This window comes from Oryx dammah, unplaced genomic scaffold, assembly GCF_014754425.2.
Source record: "Oryx dammah isolate SB20612 unplaced genomic scaffold, SCBI_Odam_1.1 HiC_scaffold_27, whole genome shotgun sequence".
Classification (NCBI taxonomy): Eukaryota; Metazoa; Chordata; class Mammalia; order Artiodactyla; family Bovidae; genus Oryx; species Oryx dammah.
In genome coordinates this window covers 45,900,152-45,922,359 of record NW_024070211.1, presented here as the reverse complement: position 1 = coordinate 45,922,359, position 22,208 = coordinate 45,900,152, and the positions used below count along the sequence as shown (strand labels likewise).

Genomic DNA, 22,208 nt, shown 5'->3' with positions numbered 1-22,208 from the left:
TATGGCGTGTCTCTACGTCTGTGCGATGTAATGCCGTGTGTGTGTGTGTTTGTCTGTGTGTGTGTGTTGCAGTGCACTGGTCACTGAACTGTTGTTGAGGACCCTCAGCCTGGAGGTGCATGGGTGCCAGAGGCAGTGTAGGGTGTGAGGCCGTTTCCAGGGCTGTTGCCATGGGGACTGGGCTGCTGCATCAGCCATGTGCCTGGGCTGCTTCACTGTCTTCACATAAAAGTGTCCATAGATGGTTGGGCCTGGGGACTGGGTGACATCTGAGGTGACTTCTTCTCTGTCTTATTTCTGTCTTTTGGGGCCAGAAAACATAAATTCCCTCCCTGATAGTTTATTGATTGGCTTTATAAGACCAGGATGTCCACTTAAGAGGATCAGCTTGGGAAGCAGGTGGGTGTCTAATTTGGAGAAAGTGGAAATAAAAAAAAAATAATCTAAAAGTCAGTAAAACTCCATCCTGTTTCCTAACTTGATTTCTCCTCCCTCTAGACTTTGCTTGATATTTTTGTGGAGATGGAGAAGAGGACCATCCTAGGGGAAAATAACTTGGACACCCTGAAAAGAATCTGCGAGCAGGTCAACAAGAGCTTGCTGAAGAAAATCTATGATTATGAAGAATTAAGAAAAGGTATAAATAACCTGAGAGCTGTGAATCAGCAAAATGTAGTCTTAAATTGACAGACGCTTCTATGTCACAACTGTTTCTAATCAAATATGTGTATGTTTCTTTTAAGATTCAGAGAGAAGAATGAGACTTGAAAGAGATCCAGATGAATTTTCAAATGGTAACACTTGCAGATATGTTTTCAAGGTCTATTTAGTTAATTTACTTCCCAGGTGGCTCTAGTGGTAAATAAACCACCTGCCAATGGAGGAGAGGCAAGAGATGTGGGTTCAATGTCTGGGTTGGGAAGATCCCATGGAGAAGGAAATGGCAACCCACTCAGTATTCTTACCTGGAAAATCCCATGGACCGAGGAGCCTGGCTGGCTAGTCCATGGGGTCTCAAAGAGTCAGACAATGACTAAACTACAAGCCTCATTGTCTCCTCTCTACAACCTTTACCACATCTGCATCTTAATGGACCTGCTCTCCTAATAGCGGTGACTACTAGTCACCTTCTCTGCACATTGGAAGATGTAAAAGGAATTGTCAAAAGGCAGAGACCCTGTAGCCTCAGGCTGGCAAGTTTGAAATACAGGCAGAATGAGTCAGCAGTAAGATTTTCCCTTATTCTGTGGACTGCAGTATATTATGTTCAAGGCGGTCAGTGAATTTACATTTTAAAAGGGACCTTCTGTTGTCCTGGGTGCCACCTCTTTCTTAACCAATATCTTCCCTGTCACATTTCATTCCAGATATGTCACAATCGCTTCCAGAGGAGGGCTCCTCTGAGCTGCTGGCCATAGCAGACTCTCTAGCAGAACTGGACAGTGAGTTGCAGGTACCGGGAAATTCCCATTCCTTTCCGCTTTGTGCTACAGGTTCTAGTTATTGTGTTCCTGAGCTTTTTTTTTTTTTTCCCCCAAATAAACTAATAAGGGACAGAAACTTAATGAAAAGTGTTGAGAACTATAGAAAAATTCCACAAAAGCACAAGTTTAAAATGTGACTTTGGAATTTGGTAAAGGTGATCTCTTTGGTTTCACGTGTGTTAAATGTCTATTTTAAAACCGAAGATGTTGGAAGAGTTGGAGGACAGAGGAGTAGGGAGCCTCTAACCTGATCCCTTTAGCAGCTGCCTCAGCCTAAATGGGAGGGGGCTTTTGGGGGGAAAGTTGAGCAGGACTGGAAGAAGCTCGTTTAGTTTGGCATATCAGAACTGTTTCTCCTTTGTGATTAGGCGTAAGCAGCAAATGTTCACGATCTGGTCATCTCTATGTTCTCCTCCCATTGAGCAGGCCCAAGAATTGCCTTTCCTGGTATCAGTTATGTTTCTGTAGCCTTCAACACTTTACCACCTTCTTACTCATCAGCCCATTCACTCTTCCCAGGGAAGCAGAGGAATTGCTATAAGCCAAAAGTCTAGTGAGAAAAACTCGAAATTAAGCTTAGGAGAGACCATTCATTAGTGGACTTCTGAGCAAATCACCAGACCTCTCTTGGTATGAACATCAAGGATTAGCCAAAGTCATGTGGCACTTTGTAAACAGTAAAGCACTCTGCTGACGTCATCCCCACCCATCAGCTAATGACACCAAGGGCAAGAGAGATTCAATAACTTGTCCCAAGGCTTGAGGTTGTTGAGCCAGGAATTTAGCCCCCTAGTTTGGGGCCCTTTCCTCTACCTTGAGGAACTGCATGGATTTCCCAGTAAATGCTAAATATCTCAGCACTAAAACAGCCCTGGGGAAATCAGGAGGTCACCAGGTCACTGTCAAGTACTAGAGCCTGGATATTGTGACCCATAGAGTAACCTGTCTGTCTTCTCCAGTCACTGTGGTCCTCAGAGCCAAGTTAAGCCATCGGCTTTAAAAATCCTGGGACCGTGCTGTGTTGTGTGATGGATAGGTCCTCAGCTGCTAGCCCAGAGTGTGGATGAGATGATCAGAGAGCCAAGAGAATCACAAGGTCACAAAGGGGCAGCCTAAAGACAGCACTACAATAGTCCTTAGTCCCGCAACTCCTGATTGAGCTCTCTCAAATGAATAATAAATCCTAGCCCCTGACACAGATGTTCTGTGCCTTGGGCAGAGATGAGAATAAATAATACTAACATAATATGACAACAACACTATTAATATAAGTACGAATGCTCAGGAGACCCAAATATTGGGACACTGACTTTACACACTAAACTGTGGGGAAGAAGTCTGGAGATCCTTTGTCAGGGGAATGAATGGAAACCAGTTCCTTAGGGGAGCAGTGCCAAGTTGGGGTGGGGCCATGGAAAGTGCATTCGGATCCCATTTGGGCTTGGGTGATGCCTAACCAAAGCTGACCCAGAGAGTCAGCTCCTGGGTTGGATTTTTGTTTTCCAGACATCCGACACAGTTTACCGAATGACAAGCAAACCTCGGGGATACTGTTTGATCTTTAACAATTATGATTTTAGCATAGCACGGGAGCAGGTGCCCGAACTTCACAGCCTTAAGGATAGGAATGGAACACACTTGGATGCAGGTACAGTAGAACAGAAAAGAAATATTTCTAATACCTATGTTTTTGTTGAAAAGGGAGAACAAAAGCTATATCAACAGGGCCACATGTTTCAAAAAGGTGAATATAACCATATTTCCCTGTGGACACGAAGAACATTCTTATATATTTGCTAGTTTTCTGCTTTTGTTTTTTTAAAATTAATTTTTAAAATCAAAGCAATATATTTATAAAGATAGAATATTAAATCTTACTAAAAGGCTATAAGCAACAACAAACTTCATTTTTATTTGTTTTTGGCTACACTAGGTCTTCGTTGCTGCATGCAGGCTTTCTCTAGTTGCAGCTAGTGGCCTTCTTGTTGTGGTGGCTTCTCTTGTTGTGGCTTGAGGACTCTAGAGTGCAGGCTCAGTAGTTGTGGCTCATGAGCTTAGTTGTCCAGGGGCACGTGGGATCCTAGCTCCCGGACCAGGGAACAAACCTGGGTCCCCTGCATTGGCAGGTGGATTCTTATCTGCTGGACCACCAGGGAAGTCCCTAAACTTCATTTTTAATGCAACTAAATGCATAGAGCTTCTGGAGAGTGTATTAGGTGTTGGGTGAAAACATTGCTTTGGTATAAACCATTTATGGAAGTTGGGCTCTGAGTGCAGCAGAAATTGAGTTCTTAACATAAATAGCATTTTCAAATGTTAAACTAACCAGAAATTCTTTGGCTCAGTCTTTTCCGGCTAAGATTGAGATCTTACAGGTTGAATGAAAAATAATTTGCATCATGTGAATGTAGATATGACGACAACTAAAAGCAATAAAAGAAATAATCCAACTCAATCCATAGTGATATTAAGAATTTCAACTTGATGAAAGAATTTTTGAAAATGGTGTTTATGAGTCATAACATCAGGTAATGCTTATTTTTTTAAATAGAGTAGCACTTAGAAAATTAAGATAGGTTGATTTTAATCATCAGGATTCTGTGAATGTTTTCTGTTAACATTTGTTTATTCAAGCAAGTCTATTCTAAGGTTTTTAAACAGCCATAGAGCTTAAGTTCACTGGCTACATCATTTATCATCATATAGCTTGGTTTATTTTAATAAGAAAGGAAGCATATTAAAGAATATTATATTTACATAGTACTGGTAATATATAGATTTCTATTGCTTCAACTAAATGTTATAAATGTTTAAGAACACCAAGTGCTCATCATCCACAATAGAAACTCAATACAAAAGTCTAAAATTTATAAATAAATAAATAGAAATGTACCCAACTTCATTACAAAATGGAGACTTATACTCCCCTCCCCCAAACAGTTAAAAGTTGAAAGTGGTTGCCTTCACAGAAGAGGCTAGACAGAATATAACTGGGTAGTAGGAAAGAGTAGAGAAGGGGTAACTTTTTTGTAATAAGTCTTTTAGTTCTACTTGACTTTTTAAACATTCATATCTTGTATTTTGATAAACAGCTCTGAGAAGATACAGGATAAAATAAATATGGATTTTATATTAAAAATTTGTTTTGCTTTCTTTCTGGTTATGTAAGTAGTACAGCTGGTTTTTAGACTGGTTCAGTGGTAAGCCTTAAAAATAGTTTACCCATCTTGTAGACTAGTTGAGAAAAGACAATAGCAGTCTCCCCTTTCTCATTTGCCTGAGAACTGGGAAATGTTTGCAGCTAGTGGCAGTAACTATTAGAAGCCTATGGAATCCAGCCACTAACATAGTGGGTCTTGTTCTTAAATTCTGGTTCAAATTCTTATCTGATCAATGTTCTCTCTAGTTCTAGGTTGTGGTCTAGGAATTACTGCTGTAAACTATTGACTTTTCTTTCTTTTGTTTTCAATAAACTTATTTATTTAGGGCTGCATTGGGTCTTCACTGCTGTGTGTGGGCTTTCTCTAGTTGCAGTGAGTGGGGGCTACTCTCTCTGTGGTGTGTAGGCTCATTGTGGTGGCTTCTCTTCTTGCAGAGCATGGGCACTAGAGTATGCAGGCTTCAGTTGTTGCTATGCCCTGGGCTTACTTGCTCCAAGGAATGTGGAACCTTCCTGGACCAGGATCTAACCCATACCCTCTGCACTGGCAGGCAGATTCTTAACCACTGGACCACCAGGGAGGTCCAATATGATTTTTCTTATTTCACTTTTCAGAGGCTTTGGAAAAGACCTTTAGTGAACTTCATTTTGAGATAGTGCACTACAGAGACCAAACAGCAAAGGGAATCTGTGAGGTTCTGAAATCTTACCAGAAGAAGGACCACAGAACCAAAGACTGCTTCATCTGCTGCATCCTCACCCATGGAAACAAGGGCACCATCTATGGCTCCGATGGGCAAGAAGCCCCCATCTATGAGCTGACCTCCTACTTCACTGGATCAAAATGCCCTTCCCTTGTTGGCAAACCCAAAATCTTTTTTATTCAGGCTTGTCAAGGGGATAAGTACCAGAGAGGTATAGCTGTTGAGACCGACTCAGAACAGATGGAAGCCTATTTAGAAGTGGATTCATCACCCCACAAGAGATATATTCCAGATGAGGCTGACTTTCTGCTGGGGATGGCCACTGTGAATAACTGTGTTTCCTACCGAAGCATCTTGAAGGGGACCTGGTATATCCAATCACTTTGCCAGAACCTGAGAGAAAGATGTCCTAGGTAATTTTTGCTTATTCAATCCTACATTCATCTCCAAGTGTCTAGTTGTGGATCACATAGCTGATTTTCAGGTCAGTTGCAGAGTGAAAGAGACAGCAAGTGTTAAGATCTTTAGTTCACAGATGGAAAAACCTGAGATGCTTCAGAGGATTTTCTTTTATTTAACACAAAGGGCCATCAGTATATCATAGAGCTGGAGAGATGGCAAAATCATATAGTACAGCTCTGTTTTTAGGCAGAAACATGACTGAACCCACTCAACAAGTTTGGAATTTCAATGTTTAACATTCTCTTACTCTGTCAAAAGTGAAAGTGTTAGTTGCTCAGTTGTGTCTGACTCTTTATGACCCCATAGACTGTAGCCCACCAGGCTCCTCTGTCCATGCAATTTCCCAGGCAAGAGTACTAGAGTGGGTTGCTATTTCCTCCTCCACGGTATCTTCCGAACTCGGGAGCGAACCCAGGTCTCCTGCCTTGCAGGTGGATTTTTCTTTTTTTAAACCATCTGAGCCACCAGGGAAGACTTCTATAATAGCTCACCAACCTCAAACCCTTTTGTGGGAGTTAAGAGCCAAAGAGTAGAAACCTTTTATATTGCTAATAATTTGACTGCTTTGAAGCTCACAACATGTGGGAAAATATCTTTTTCTCATTTATTATCTTATGTTTCCATTAGTTAAATGATAGTTTTGTATGGCTTAGTTCACCTAATGTACATACAACCAGCAAATAAATAGCAAGAACTCCTCTGCAAGTTGCTTCTAGTTTTGTGTCTCATTATGTTTTAAGAGTGTGAAGAGCAAGAATTGTCTGTGGCAGAGAAAGGACTGAGAGGGAACCATAACATCTAGGCTACATTTTCATTTTGCAACTTAGACAGTGAATGAATCTGCAAGGTTCCAGGGGGCTAGCTATAGAGGTGAATGAACAGGTTGCCCAACTAAACTGATAAGAGGTGCTGGTGAGAAAGGGGTGGAGTTGCTTCAGGAGACATTCTATTTCCACTTGCTTCAAGTTTGATGGGGCCATCAATGAATCCACAGAAGCAATGCCAATTCGAGGCAGAGGATGTTGAGGGGCCTTGAGGAGATTAGTGGGTAAGTGACATAGTACTTGGAGTTGCTGGTGCTGCTGCTAAGTCGCTTCAGTCGTGTCCAACTCTGTGCAACCCCATAGGTGGCAGCCCAACAGGCTCCGCCATCCCTGGGATTCTCCAGGCAAGAACACTGGAGTGGGTTGCCATTTCCTTCTCCAATGCATGAGTGAGGTACAAATAGGTCAGGAGGGAAAGAAACCAAATCCAGTGTTGACACTGAGGTTTCTGATGGTCATAAGATCCCAAATAAACGAAAGGTAGGTTATGAAGCTCTGAGAACTTCTTTACCGAGAAAGCTCGGGTAGGCCTTGGTTTAACACCTTATGAATTCAAATGCCTGATGTTTTGAGGGAAATAATTATCATTAACCACAGTAGATGACAGTGATTTCCTCCCATAGATATGTAATAACAAGGTTCTGTTACATTTTTCAGGGGTGAAGATATTCTGACCATCCTAACCAAGGTGAACTTCGAAGTAAGCAAAAAGGATGACAAGCAAAATATGGGCAAACAGATGCCACAACCTACTTTCACACTGCGAAAAAAACTCTTCTTTCCTCTTAATTGATGCTATTGTTTAGTTGTATAACTAGACAATAGTTATGCAACTGAACAATAGTTAAAATGCTGCTACTTTATTCTCTTTCTTCTTTTTATTTTCAAATAGCTGGGAGAGCATGAGAGTCAGGACAACATAATTTTTATGCAAATTCAAGCCTAAATCTCTGGCTTTGTAGACAATAACAGTCATAGCTGTGGTCTTGATTTCAATTGTGTTTTTAATTTGATGAAAAGGTTTAACAATGAACTAAAATAGACACAAAAAACACAGTAAGTTTAAAAGAAATATCAAAGATCATGGAGGGAGATTTTTGTGATCTGACCTAGCTGAAAAATCCCCTCGACTATTGAGGTTCAGGGTATAAAGTTCCCACATCCAACCTGATTGCTACTGATGTGTATGATAAGCTGTCCTGGAAACATGTGACCCTCTTCTCCTTAGCCATGAGCAGACTCTGATTTTCAGTGGTGAAAACCACCACTCTTTAGACTTCAGTTTCAAAAGCTTAGAGATTATTTTCCTTTTTAAAAAAAATTATTCATAAATGCAGCATTCAACATACTTTTAAGAGAAATGATATTAATATTAACTCATTTTGTACTTCCAGTAGATCTTTTCCCAAGCTAGCCTTTATACTAATTTGCAATATTTTGTAAAATAAAAAAAAATTTTAAATTCATTTATTAAAGATTTTAAAAATACCAAATGATTTTGTTTTTTAAAGAATCTTTCCAAACTCCTTTTTCAGCTTTTATATACATGCTTCTGCAGTGCTGAACATGATTTGCTTTTTTGCTAACAATGCAGTATGCCTTTTATATGTTTGCTCTTTCTTTATATGTTCAATTCACTTTAAATCTTTAGTAATTAATAATTAGCAATGTAATAAATATTTTTAACAAAATAAAATATAATTTTATCATACTATGCCTTGGAGATTGTTTTTGTTTTTTTTTGCCAATAGAACCTAGTCTTACAGGTAGAAAATGTTTGGGTCATAGATATGTTTTCCTTGAGCCTTCCAATATTGGTTCACATAGTTGTATTTTTTAAACATTTCTTGTCTAAAAAAACCCCACTTCTTCTCCATATTTAAAAATTGGAAGCTGTCACATAAAAACCAGAATACTTTCTTTTGAAGACCAGAGTATCTGACCACATTTACACCATGCTCCTGTTTGGCAACAATGAAATGGGTTCACCAAATTTCCACAACCCTTACCCCATACCCCCAATCCCCACACCATTCTGCCCAATTCCGTCATTGAGACTGCTGCCAGTTACCATTTATCACTGTGCTTATGTGGTTGTTTTTTCTTATGTTAAGCCCACTTCCCTTATTTATGTTGCCTATCTTCTAGACATTTGAATTCTGGGAATAGTTTAGAGATGATGACAGGAATCATCAGAAATTCTTCCCAAATCATAGGGTTGGGAACATATTGAGAAGTAGGGGAGTGGAGACACATATAAGACAGAAAAGGTTTGGGGGATCAATTCAACAAATTATCATTCTTGCTAGTGAAATGTCTGGGGGACAAAAGGCACACCCCAAAATATTGTCAACATTTAATAGAAGTTCTTCAGATAAGTGTCTTTGGTAATGAAATATGTAAAGGTGGAAGAGAAAATAGTACAAAGCCTAGAGACCCTCAGCTCTAGGTATAGAGACAATCACTTTTCAATGAAGAGTCATGAATGTCAGTGTAATTGAGATGAGAATTCAAACATTCTCAGTCACTCAGAAGAAAACAAATTGTGAAAAGTCACAGGTAGAGTCAAGCAAGGCAAGGCCAAAAGCTAAACTCACCATATACATTTCTCAAGAAAACCTCACAGGAGTTCTTAAGCCTACCAAAGATGGTTCCTGACATCTTTGGTTCCTGACATCTTTGGTCACAGAGACCAACTCTTCTTCTCATGATTCTTGTGTTTCGTTGTCACCATCTTCTGAAGTGTCAGAATTATGCTCGTCAACAGTAACAGAGGTAGATCTCCCAAATTGTTCATCATAAATTTCTTCATTTTTGGCAATTATCTTTTGCCTATAAAGAGAAGATTTATAGGGGTAAAGGGTAGAAAGGGATAGAAGATATCTGGGAGGCAGAGAAATGTGGTTTTGTTCCTTCACTGGTTGGGAGTGGTCTCTTTCAATATTTGCAGTGATTTTGAATTTAGGGAGACATGAAATTTGGATTACCAAATTCCCATATGAAGAATTTATGACAAAATTAACACAGTGAACAATTTCCCTTTGTTAAAGTATTGATCAAAAGTTACTTCAATGATTTAAGATGCATCTTCAAGTAACAGTATAATTTCTGACCTGAGGTTGATTTTCATAAGAACCAAATGCAGCCGCATCTAAAGGTAAACTATTGACACCTAAATCCCATGTAAAAAAAAAAGATACCAACAGAAGACTCTTTAATGGGGCTTCCCTGATAGCTCAGTTGGTAAAGAATCCACCTGCAATGTGGGAGACCTGAGTTCATTCCCTGGGTTGGGAAGATCCCCTGGAGAAAGGAAAGGCTACCCACTCCAGTATTCTAGCCTGGAGAATTCCATGGACGGTGCAGTCCATGGGGTCACGAGTCAGACACGACTGAGGAACTTTACCATTCTTCATTAAATACAGTGGGGAGGCCAGAAGGGGGAGCTCTCATGCCCTGAGATGGTAGCAGAGCCCCAAAGGAAGAAAGACTCCTCCTGTTTCCTAGGAAGAACTCAGGCAAAGAAAAGTTATGGACTCTGTTTACTATAGCCCTCCCCTATTACTTTTTCCCCCTCTATAAAAGCATTCTTCTTGCCTTGCTATGTGGGACCTTGCACATGGCTTGCCATATTTCAGTTCAGTTCAGTTCAGTTGCTCATTCATATCTGACTCTTTGTGACCCCATGGACTGCACCACGCCAGGCTTCCCTGTCCATCACCAACTCCCAGAGCTTACTCAAACTCATGTCCATTGAGTCCATGATGCCATCCAACCATCTCATCCTCTGTCATCCCCTCCTCCTCCCACCTTCAATCTTTCCCAGCATTGGGGCCTTTTCCAATGAGTCAGTTCTTCACATCAGGTGGCCAAAGTATTGGAGTTTCAGTGTCAGCATCAGTCCTTCCAATGAATATTCAGGACTGATTTCCTTTAGGATTAACTGACTGGTTGGATCTCCTTGCAGTCCAAGGGCATTTCAAGAGTCTTCTCCAACATCACAGTTCAAAAGCATCAACTCTTCAGCTCTCAGCTTTCTCTATAGTCCACCTCTCACATCCATCTATGACTAGTAGAAAAAACATAGCTTTGACTAGACAGACCTTTGTTGGCAAAATAATGTCTCTGCTTTTTTTTCCCCCCCAGTTCCTCACAACTGATTGTATTAGCCAACATATACCAAAGATGGGCGACAGAAGACGTGTCATTTTTGCAGTTTTCTTTCACCACTGGAGCCCTGTGCTGTTGTCAACCGTAGTTTTCCAGTCTTTTGATTAAGCCTTGCCTGTCGTGTGCTGCTATAACATCAAAGTAACTGCTTTGCACCCTGTCACCTCCTCTGGCAGGCAGCCGTCCTGGTCTTGGAGCATGGGGTCGGCCCCGGATTGGAGCAGCAGCTCTCCACAATGTCCAAAAACTCACAGGCAGCAGCATAATGTAGAGCTGTTTGACCTTCATTGTCCTGACAGTTAATATCAGCTCTATATTGTAGCAAGACTGTGACTAGTTCCTTATGTCCTCGATCACAGGCCCGGTGGAGTAGAGTTCTGCCCTCTTCATCTTTCATATTCACATCCATTTTTTTTTGTTTTGAAGACTTTGGTTATATGGTTGATGTTGTTTTCCCTGCAGTAAGCAAATATGTCTTTATCTTCTTCCATGATGATTTCTTCGTGATACAGAGAACTAACAACTGGCCCACCAAAACCCATATTTGCTTCTTTTCCTTTCTTCTCTGGTGACTGAGGATTCCAACTTGGATCTAATTTTTTAACTACAGCAATATGTTCCTGCATTGCTTGGCTGGGGCTTGAATCACCAAGTGCTTTCCATGCTTCCCATTTTTGCTTTCCTTTAAAGTCAAAGAAGCTTGGTTTAGGTGTATTGCAATTTCCACCTTTGACCTGCTTGTACCTGGCATACAGATACAAGAGGTGCTCTCTGCTAGCCACTTGAACCAGGCCTTGGAGGTGCGCTGCAGCCTTCTCAAACAGCTCTGCCAGGCTCCTGGATGCCTCGATCTCCCAGCTCTGGAGGGATTCCACATTCCCCCGAGCCAGCTTTCTGCCGCTGTCACCCGTGGTGGCCCCCAAGGGCAGGAATGACGAGGCCATGAATCCGCCTGTCTTCTTTGGACAGGGTGTGATGCCGGCGTGGGGGCCTGGCCCACCAGTCCCGAGCTCAAGTCTCACCCAAGCTCACCTAACCCTCGCTTAACTCAGCCTTGCTCCCTCTATTCCCCTGGTCTCCCTGGGCGTGCAGGGAGGGCCCCGCCACCCTCTGCTGCTCTCCCCCACTGCCCGGTCTCTTCCGGCTTCCCCAGGCTAACAGGGAGCTCAGGCTAGCTCAGATCGCTCCCGTGGTGCCAGGGTCGGAGCAGCACAGCCAGGGGGCCCGGAAGAAGGCTTGTCTCTGCTTTTTAATATGCTGTCTAGGTTGGTCATAGCTTTTCTTCCAAGGAACAAGCGTCTTGTAATTTCAGGGCTTCTGTTGCCAACCACAGTGATTTTGGAGCCCCCCAAAATAAAGTCTCTCACTATTTCCATTGTTTCCCCATCTATTTGCATGAAGTGATGGGACCAGATGCCATGATCTTAGTTTTCTGAATGTTGAGTTTTAAGCCAGCTTTCTCACTCTCCTCTTTCACTTTCATCAAGAGGCTCTTTAGTTCTTCACTTTCTGCCGTAAGGGTGGTGTCATCTGTGTATCTCAGGTTATTGATATTCCTCCCAATAATCTTGATTCCAGATTGTGCTTCATCCAGCCTAGCGTTTCACATGATGTACTCTGCATATAAGTTAAATAAGCAGGGTGACAATATACAGCCTTGACATATTCCTTTCCCAATTTGTAACCAGTCTGTTGTTCCATGTCTGGTTCTAACTGTTGCTTCTTGACCTGTATACAGATTTCTCAGTAGGCAGGTCAGGTCATCTGGTATTCCCATCTCTTGAAGAATTTCCCACAGTTTATTGTGATCCACATAGTCAAAGGCTTTGGCATAGTCAATAAAGCAGAAGTAGAGCTTTTTCTGGGCTCTTGCTTTTTCAGTGATTCAGTGGATGTTGGCAATTTGATCTCTGGTTCCTCTGTCTTTTCTAAACCTAGCTTGAACATCTGGAAGTTCACAGTTCATGTACTGTTGAAGCCTGGCTTGGAAAATTTTGAGCCTTACTTTGCTAGCCTGTGAGATGAGTGCAATTGTGTGGTAGTTTGAACATTGCTTGGCATTTCCTTTCTTTGGGATTGGAATGAAAATTGACCTTTTCCAGTCTTGTGGCCATGGCTGTTTTCCAAATTTGCTGGCATATTGAGTGCAGCACTTTCACAGCATCATCTTTTAGGATTTGAAATAGCTCAACTGGAATTCTATTACCTCCACTAGCTTTGTTCATAGTGATGCTTCCTAAGGTCCACTTGACTTCACATTCCAGGATGTCTGACTCTAGGTGAGTGATCACACCATCGTGGTTATCTGGGTCATAAAGATCTTTTTTGTATAGTTCTTCTGTGTATTCTTGCCATCTCTTTTTAATATCTTCTGTGCCCATCTTTGCTTGAAATGTTCCTTTGGTGTCTCTAATTTTGTTAAAGAGATCTCTAGTCTTTCCCATTCTGTTGTTTTCCTCTATTTCTTTGCATTGATCACCGAGGAAGGCTTTCTTTTCTCTCCTTGCTATTCTTTGGAACTCTGCATTCAGATGTTTATATCTTTCCTTTTCTCCTTTGCCATTCACTTCTCTTCTTTTCTCAACTATTTGTAAGGTCTCCTCAGACAAACATTTTGCCTTTTTGCATTTCTTTTTCTTGGGGATGGTCTTGATTACTGCCTCCTGTGCAATATCATAAATCTCTGTCCATAGTTCTTCAGGCACTCTGTCAGATCCAATCCCTAGAACCTATTTCTCACTTCCACTGGATAATCATAAGGGATTTGATTTAGGTCATACCTGAATAGTCTAGTGGTTTTCCTTATTTTCTTCAATTTAAATCTGAATTAAGCAAAAGGAATTCATGATCTGAGCCACAGTTGGCTCCTGGTCTTGTTTTTGCTGACTATATAGAGCTTCTCCATCTTTGGCTACAAAGAATATAATCAGTCTGATCTTGGTATTGACCATCTGGTGATATTCATGTGTAGACCGTATTTGTAGACCCCAAATTAAAATTCTTTGGTGATTCCAAATAAACCCATCATTGCTGGAGAATCACTGGCAGTCTATTTGTTTTATGTCAACATTTGGTGGCCAATACAGGGACCAAAGATGATCCTCAATGGCTCTGGGACTGGTGAGCAAACAGGTGTGGTGCTCACAATTGAGCCCACTGAGCTCACTGTTTTTCTCAATGACCCTGGAGTTTGAAGGTATATCTTTCTCCTGGATCTGAACCCATGCCCTCTTTGCATTATATGCTCTCTGACTTTATTCAGAATCTACTCTAAGGTTTTGTGTTTCTGGTTAAGGCCTTGTTCTATTTGTGAGTACTCATTTGGCACTTTGGTCTGATTTTGTGATTAGACTGTTTCAACTAAAGCTGGCTGAGAAGCTGTCAACCCATTCCTTTGGGAACAGGAGCTATTTCACTGAAGCTGAAGCTGTTGGCCCCGTCCTTTGGAACATGGGCTGTTTCCTGGAAACTGGCTGAAAACCCTCTGGACTGGCTACTTTGGGATCAAGCTGTTTCATTAGAACTGGCTGGTATTAGCTGGTAGGCTGTTTGAGCTGAAAGCTGTTTGGATTGAGCTGTTCAAGCTGTCAGTTATTTGAAAATTATTCTTTTATTCCATAGAGAAACCCCTGAGAAAGGGGACCCCTGTTACCTAGATATTTTGAAATCCCAATCCCAGGGATTCCAACCAGTTTTATGTTTAGAAACTGTGGTCCTCAAAACAAAACAAAAAACGATGGTCTTTCCTCATGTACATTTCTAGCTAAATGGACTAGTCCAAATCAAAGGCAGATTAGGATCTCAATGGCCATTATGGGGAGCTTTTGAAATCTCCAAACTTAATTTTCTTAAAACCAAATTAGACAACAACAGTTCAAAAATTTCCAGAACTGAGTGGAATGCTTATTTTGAGCCTGGTAAATGTCATGAGTCTAAAATTTCCTCTCTGCAAAAATAAGATTTTTAACGTTAACTGAGGCAAATAATTAAAGAAAGATAAAATGGCTGCTGAAGCTTCTGGCTCATCTTCTTTGGTCTATTTGTCTCAGGCTCCATCTCTGTTTCCATCTTGAGTCTCTTTTTTGGTTCTTCGTGACCAGACTCTGCCTCTGGCACCATCTCCCTCCTTCCCGTCTATGCTGATTACACATCTTTTATATCCTTTGTTCCCCTATAGTAATTCCTTTACTGAACTTTCCCTTCTTTCTGATATTCTCCCTACTCCCTCTCCCTCTGAACTTGTCAGAACCTGTCCCTTTAAAATTAAGTAGTCTGAGAATCCAAATCCTTAATTTCTCATACTCCTTGGATTAAAGCTGAACTGTGAGCCATAAAGATTCGGAGTAACCAAAGAGCCTCACAGATTTGCTTAGGAGTTTACTATAGTCATTCAAAGTTACTGACCTTGTTTCTCTAACTTATATAGTTTATATATATGCTTGTTGGTGAAGGCCAGTCCCAGTATTGGATGAAACCTGCTAGTTAAGAAAATCCTAACAGATCTCAAAAATTACAACCAGGAGACCTACTAACTTATATGGCTTGAGCAAATGCTAGGTGACTTCATCCCATGATTCCTAGGGCTTTTCCAAAGCCTGTTGATTAGAAGAAAATTCAGGCTTGCACATAAAAATGTAACAAACCTGTTCATGACAAATTACAATTGACTTCAGATTGTTTTTAAAGAAAAGTCTGGTCCTCCTAAAGAGTTTGATTCTACCCAGGAAGCTTTTAACTCTGCTTATTAATGGGTTGAACTGAAATCTTTCCCTGCTAAAAGGACCCAATAGAATGGTAAATTTACATCCACTTCAGAGTTAGTTCATCTGGCAAACCAGCTCTCTGACATTCATGGATGAGTCCCCCATAAAGAAGACCACCAAAATTCTTATCTTCAATTTCACAAATTAAATTTCCTAACCCAGACCAGAATCCTCTTAGTTTCTCCTATTGTTGCAAAGAGCCAAGACATTGGAAAAGAGATTTTAGAGTCTAGCACACTTCAGTTGCTTCAGCCCTCTTAACCAGCCTTTCCAACATCCTTTCAATTCTCAGTGATAGGGCTCCAAGGAACTCCAGGGGCTCTTCCCAATGCTCCCTCCCAATTGGTTTGAAGAAATTTTCCCCAAGTTGGGGATGAATCTCTTTCAGTCCTAAAGGACATCAGAGCCACATTCTCAGTGCTCAGCCCCAATACAATAAAGCAGCCCCTGCCTCAGAGTTCTAAAACACTTCAAAGAGTGGGGATCTCTAATGAGCCACAAGAGGGGCCTGTCTCTGCACTTACTTCCTTTTGTTTAGGTCCTTTGAGACACACGTCCCTTTCTCCTTAGTTCCCTCATCTCTACCCATTTATTAAGCTGAGACTTCTTAGAGAAGTTTCTTGCTGGAATTTCTTTCTCCCCTTATAAAATAATTCTAGAATTTGACTACAATCATCAAAACAGCCAACTAGGTGAATTAAAAGACCCTGTGACATCTTTTGTTTGCTCCATCTGTCATGGACCTAAAACTTATTCTGGAAACACTGATCATCTGTCCCTCCTGAATCAACTACTATCTTCCTTATGGGCAAAACCTCCAAATGATATTGGCAAAATTCACAGTGCACTTGCCATCAAGATATTCAAATAGATGCCTCAGAACCTCTTCCTAGCATTTATTAATACCCCATAAGTAAAGAAGGCCTTCAAGGCATAAAAGCCCTTAATAGAAAATCACAAGGCTCAAGGTCATGGATTTAAAAATAATCCTCAGTCATAAAACTGAATAAGAGAGTCTCAGATAAACCTCATGTGTTTCCTCATAGGAAAGGGAGAGGAGTCTCCCAACATCACTTTAAAAGTGCTGACCTCAGAAGGTAACTTCTGTGGCCAGCGAATATCCCCCTCCTGACAGTGCCTGTGCCTTGACTTCATGAGGGAATACCTAGGTTCATTTCCACCCGTTTCTCACCCATCACCACACAAAATGTGGAATCATAGTCCCCTGATCAAGGATTGATCCCAGGCCCCCTGCAGTGGAAGCATAGAGTTGTAACCACTGGGCTGCCGGGGAATTCCTAGTGTCACTTTCTGAAGATAATCCAGCCATGTCTTTTTTGAGCAGCATCACTCATACCTTAGAAGAATGTTTTCTTCTGTCAGGTGGTGTATGGTGCACTTAAATTTGTCTTCAGCTTCAGTAAGCTTGATCTGGAGTGTTTTCTCCAGAGTTGCTACCACAGCTTTCTGAAAGACAGGTACATGTTAATAGCCATCTTTCCTAAATTAGAGTCACCCAGGGCAGAGCTACATGGCAGAGGGTTCCTCCCTCCAGCTCCCACCCCCACTCCAGCCAAGATTCACCTCTCTCTGGAGTTCCATCTGGGTTTGGTAGAGGGTTGTGTTAAGTGATTCTAGGATAAGAGCTTGAGCATACAACTCTTCCTCTATGACCTGCGTAAGAAGAAATTGTTTCAGGACATTGTACTGAATGTCTACCCATTTATCCTCTTGTTCAGGACATTTGGGTTAGAATGTGAAAGCATCAACTTTAGCCACTCCTCCTGCTCTGTTACAATGCCCTGTTCATTCTACCCCTCTATGTCTCCCTAGTCTATACCCCTCCCAACAGCCTCACTGGTATGGCCCCAGAGCCAGCCCTCACCAGAGCTCACATGGGTTGTCAAAATAGCTACTAATTATCCATTCATTAAACAAGTGTTTACTAAATATCTAGTATGAATTGCATCTACATGACTGTCCAGAAAATGAGAAACCATAGAGACAGCAAAAAGAACAGTGGTGGCCAGGAATTAGGAAGAGAAGCAAGGAATGAATAGGAGGATGGAGGATTTTTAGGGCAGAGACACCATTCTGTATGGTGCTGCAGTGGAGGCTGTGTGGCATGATGCATGTGACAAAGCCTATAGGATGCAAACAGGCATGCCAGCCCCTGCACCCAGCTGCTGTGCTGGACTACGTGCTTCTGAAGGTACTGTACTGTAAGATTAAAAATGTTCTCTTTATTTTTTGTGTTTGCTTGTTTTTTATGTACATATTATTTGTATGAAAGGTATTACAAACCTATTAGATTACAGTACTATATAGTCGATTGTGTTAGCTGAGTACTTAAGCTAACTTTGTTGGACTTTTGAATACACTCTCAGAATGGAACTTATTCATACGTAGGGACTTATTGTACAATGCAAAGAAGGAATGCTAAGGTAAATTGGATTTTAGTTAATAATAATGTATTGATATGGATTCATCAGGGGGCTTCCCAGTGGCTCAGTTGTAAAGAATCTGCCTGCCAGTGCAGGAGATGTGGGTTCTATCCCTGAGTCAAGAAGATCCCCTGGAAAAGGAATGACAACCCACTCCAGTATTATTGCCTTGGAAATCCCATGGACAGGGGAGCCTGGTGGGCTACTGTCCATGGGGTCCCAAAAGAGTCAGACATGACTGAGAATGCACACACCATCACTTTAATTGCAATGGCATTGGGCAAAGCACTGTACCAGGTCATTTGGCATTCTTTCATTAAAGTATTTATTTAAAAATGAATAAAATTAATTTATTCATTTAAAAATTTGCAGTTCACTGGATGTCTGTGATATGGCAGGCACCATTCTAGGAACTGAGGATTAGTGGCAAGGAAAGCAGTAGACAAAAATCCCTCCCTTCACTGAGTTTATCAGGTTGAATGGTTATAAGTCAGTGTGGAAAAATAAAGTGCCAGGCAGGTTTTTGAGCCTTTAAGTAGAGCAGCCTCTGAGAAGCTGGCATTTGGAGAAAGACTGGGAGGAAGTAGGAAAGTGAGCTGTGTGGATATCTGGTAAAGAGCTTTCCAAGAAGGGAAAAGATCGATGCAAAGACTGGCCTGTTAAGAAAGAGTAAGCAGTCCGGTGCCACTGGAGCTACACGATGGCGAGAAGGGACAGAGGGAGACGAGGCAAGGAGAAAGAACCACCAGCAGGCAGAACAGTCCCTAGACCAAAACAGGACTGGGGAAATGCATGTTTCCACCATGCACGTGTGTTAGTCGCTTCAGTCGTGTCCAACTCTTTGCGACCCCATACACTGTAGCCTGCCACGCTCCAGCCAGAATATAAAAACCCTGTTAAAACACAGAGATTACTCAGCAGTAGGAAAAAACTAGCCCTAGATCAAGACTGCTTTAATTTTGCCTAAAAAGCTTAAAATCAAGGCTTGAAAAATCAAACTGTTTCCAAGTAACTTTTTTTTTTTAAAAAAGGGTTTGTGTGTGTGTGTGTGATTTTTTTTTTTTAAGTTTTTATTATTTATTTGGCTGTGCTGGGTCTTTGTTGCTGCAAGAAGGCTTTCTCTGGTTGCAGTGAGTGGGGGCTACTCTCTAGGTGCTGTGTGTGCACTTCCCATTGTGGCGGCTTCTCTTGTTTCGGAGCACAGGTTCTGGGGCTCATGGGCTTCCATAGTTGTGACATGTGGCCTCAGTAGTTGTTGGCTCCTGAGCTCTAGGGCACAAGCTCAGCAGTTGTGGTACATGTGCTTAGTTGTTCCCTGGCATGTGGGATCTTCCTGGCTAAGGGATTGAACTCCGGTCTTATGCATTGGCAGGCAGATTCTTTACTACTGAGCCACCAGGGAAGCCCATTTCCAAGTAACTTAACTGAATCCCAGAACAAAGGTTAATGGTATTTAAAGAAGTACAAAAATATTCAGCACCTGTAAGATAAAGGTCACAATGGCTGGCATCCAATAAAAAAATTACCAGACATGCAAATAAGCAAGAAAATATGACCATACATGAGGAGCAAAATAAATTAACTGAAATAGACCCAGAAATGACACAGTGATAGAATTAGTAGTCAAGCTCATTAAAGCCATTCTTACAACACACTGAGTCTACCTCATACCAAAGTCTACCCGTTTTACCTTGTAGGACACTATGACTGTTTGCCCAACAAAGCTGAAGTCCTGCCTGGGCGCTACAATGTCATGCCGTGCTTTCAGAATGGCTAATCTTTTCCCAAATGGGTCCATTCTGAATCCAAATTAAATTCACAGTGGAAGAAGAACCACAAGGCAGTTTGTGGGTTTGAACAATTTCCATTCTGATATCTTCTTTATGGAAGTGCTATAATTTGTTCCAGAAAAATAGTTCCTAGAGAGGCTGTGGGGGTGAGGTAAATACACTCAGAGTTTTAAGGAAAGACTTGAACTCACAGTTCCCAAGAGGCAGTATTGTACTTTTCAGAGTCTAAATGGAAGAATCTGGCACTTTACCGTTTAAGGCCCATTTGTTGTTAGAGCCTTATGAGAAGTGCAAGGCATTTAACACTGAAGATCTCAGATCTGGCTCTAAAAAGACAGCAATGGCTTTCTTTTTTCATATAGTTCTAAAATCCTTTTTGACAGTGAATCCAGTAAATTCAGCTTTGTGTGTATGTGTGCTAAGTCGCTTCAGTCGTGTCTGACTCTTCATGACCCCAAGGACTGTAGCTGGCCAGCCTCTTCTGTCCATGGGATTTTCCAGGCAAGAATACTGGAGTGGGTTGCCATTTCCTCCTCCAGGGGATCTTCCTGACCCACGAACTGAACCCATGTCTCCTGCAGCTCCTGAACTGCAGGCAGATTCTTTACTGCTGAGCCACTTCAGTTCAGTTCAGTTCAGTCGCTCAGTCGTGTCCGACTCTCTGCGACCCCATGAATCGCAGCACGCCAGGCCTCCCTGTCCATCACCAACTCCCAGAGTTCACTCAGACTCACGTCCATTGAGTCAGTGATGCCATCCAGCCATCTCACCCTCTGTCATCCCCTTCTCCTCCTGCCCCCAATCCCTCCCAGCATCAGAGTCTTTTCCAATGAGTCAACTCTTCGCATGAGGTGGCCAAAGTATTGGAGTTTCAGCTTTAGCATCAGTCCTTCCAAGGAAATCCCAGGGCTGATCTCCTTCAGAATGGACTGGTTGGATCTCCTTGCAGTCCAAGGGACTCAACAGCCTTCTCCAACACCACAGTTCAAAAGCCTCAATTCTTCAGTGCTCAGCCTTCTTCACAGTCCAACTCTCACATCCACACATGACCACAGGAAAAACCATAGCCTTGACTAGATGGACCTTAGTCGGCAAAGTAATGTCTGTGCTTTTGAATATACTATCTAAGTTGATCATAACTTTTCTTCCAAGGAGTAAGCATCTTTTAATTTCATGGCTGCAATCACCATCTGCAGTGATTTTGGAGCCCCCCAAAATAAAGTCTGACACTGTTTCCACTGTTTCCCCATCTATTTCCCATGAAGTGATGGGACCGGATGCCATGATCTTCGTTTTCTGAATGTTGAGCTTTAAGCCAACTTTTCCACTCTCCTCTTTCACTTTTTCATCAAGAGGCTTTTTAGTTCCTCTTCACTTTCTGCCATAAGGGTGGTGTCATCTGCATATCTGAGGTGATTGATATTTCTCCTGGCAATCTTGATTCCAGCTTGTGTTTCTTCCAGTCCAGCGTTTCTCATGATGTACTCTGCATAGAAGTTAAATAAGCAGGGTGACAATATACAGCCTTGACGTACTCCTTTTCCTATTTGGAACCAGTCTATTGTTCCATGTCCAGTTCCAGCTGTTTCTTCCTGACCTGCATACAGATTTCTCAAGAGGCAGGTCAGGTGGTCTGGTATCCCCATCTCTTTCAGAAATTTCCACAGTTTCTTGTGATCCACACAGTCAAAGACTTTGGCATAGTCAATAAAGCAGAAATAGATGTTTTTCTGGGATTCTCTTGCTTTCTCTATGATCCAGCGGATACTGGGGAAGCTCTAACTCAGCTTTAGTTCTTTTGTTTTTCAATGGTTTGGGAAAATTATCATAGATTCCATTTTATTGAGAATGTATCATTTTAGCAATATATTTGTAAGAGGCTAATTCCACAGGAAAAATGAAAAAGCTTACCTCTTTTGTCTTTCTAAGCTCCTCTAATTGTAAGGTATCCCTTTCATGTTGTTTTAAGAGCTCCTAAAAAGAATTTTATTTAGAAAAGGTCAGCAACTGGGGTTCTGGCACTTCTTTCAGAAAATTAAGAAAGCCAGAATAGGATTCAGGAATGCAATATTCACCAAAGTTCAGATGTTGCTTTAGTAAAGCACACATTATAACGTAGTGACAAGACATGTTGAAGTTAAATGATCAAAATCTTACTCAGACTCAACCTTAGTGTATCAAGAAATATTAAAAGCAATCATATTTTCATTAAAGAGTATTCTTTTGTTAGGGTACAGATTCAATACTGTTAAATATCCAATTCTCCACAGACCGAGCTTTACATTCATTGCAATCCCACTTAAAATACTACTAGGCTTTCTTGACAAGATAATTATAAAATTTATATAGAAATTCAAAGGCTGAAGAAGAACCAAAATAACCTTGAAAAGCAAGAACAAAGTTGGAA

The 22,208-nt window shown here is 41.4% G+C and overlaps 2 protein-coding genes and 1 pseudogene across 8 annotated transcripts in view; 1 reads left to right on the top strand and 2 right to left on the bottom strand.

The window, feature by feature from the left end:
- CASP8 (caspase 8) overlaps positions 1 to 8,348 on the top strand; it is a 24,060-nt gene extending 15,712 nt beyond the window's left edge. For 3 of the 4 annotated variants that reach the window (XM_040228802.1, XM_040228804.1, XM_040228803.1), the window contains 6 exons: positions 499 to 637; positions 744 to 794; positions 1,368 to 1,453; positions 2,991 to 3,132; positions 5,260 to 5,761; positions 7,292 to 8,348. In XM_040228802.1, coding sequence (XP_040084736.1) covers positions 499 to 637; positions 744 to 794; positions 1,368 to 1,453; positions 2,991 to 3,132; positions 5,260 to 5,761; positions 7,292 to 7,427 — 1,056 coding nt within the window. In that variant the 3' untranslated portion in view covers positions 7,428 to 8,348. The remainder of the gene's footprint in view (positions 1 to 498; positions 638 to 743; positions 795 to 1,367; positions 1,454 to 2,990; positions 3,133 to 5,259; positions 5,762 to 7,291) is intronic. The other variant, XM_040228805.1, reaches the window with a different exon arrangement.
- FLACC1 (flagellum associated containing coiled-coil domains 1) overlaps positions 7,951 to 22,208 on the bottom strand; it is a 39,499-nt gene continuing 25,241 nt past the window's right edge. For 2 of the 4 annotated variants that reach the window (XM_040228806.1, XM_040228807.1), the window contains exons 12-15: positions 21,713 to 21,775; positions 17,152 to 17,241; positions 16,925 to 17,034; positions 7,951 to 9,466 (exon numbers count right to left, since the gene is read on the bottom strand). In XM_040228806.1, the coding sequence (XP_040084740.1) occupies positions 9,340 to 9,466; positions 16,925 to 17,034; positions 17,152 to 17,241; positions 21,713 to 21,775 (390 nt within the window). In that variant the 3' untranslated portion in view covers positions 7,951 to 9,339. Of the gene's footprint in view, positions 9,467 to 16,924; positions 17,035 to 17,151; positions 17,242 to 21,712; positions 21,776 to 22,208 lie in introns of those variants that run through there. The other 2 variants (XM_040228808.1, XM_040228809.1) reach the window with 2 other exon arrangements.
- LOC120854623 lies at positions 10,777 to 12,080 on the bottom strand (annotated as a pseudogene).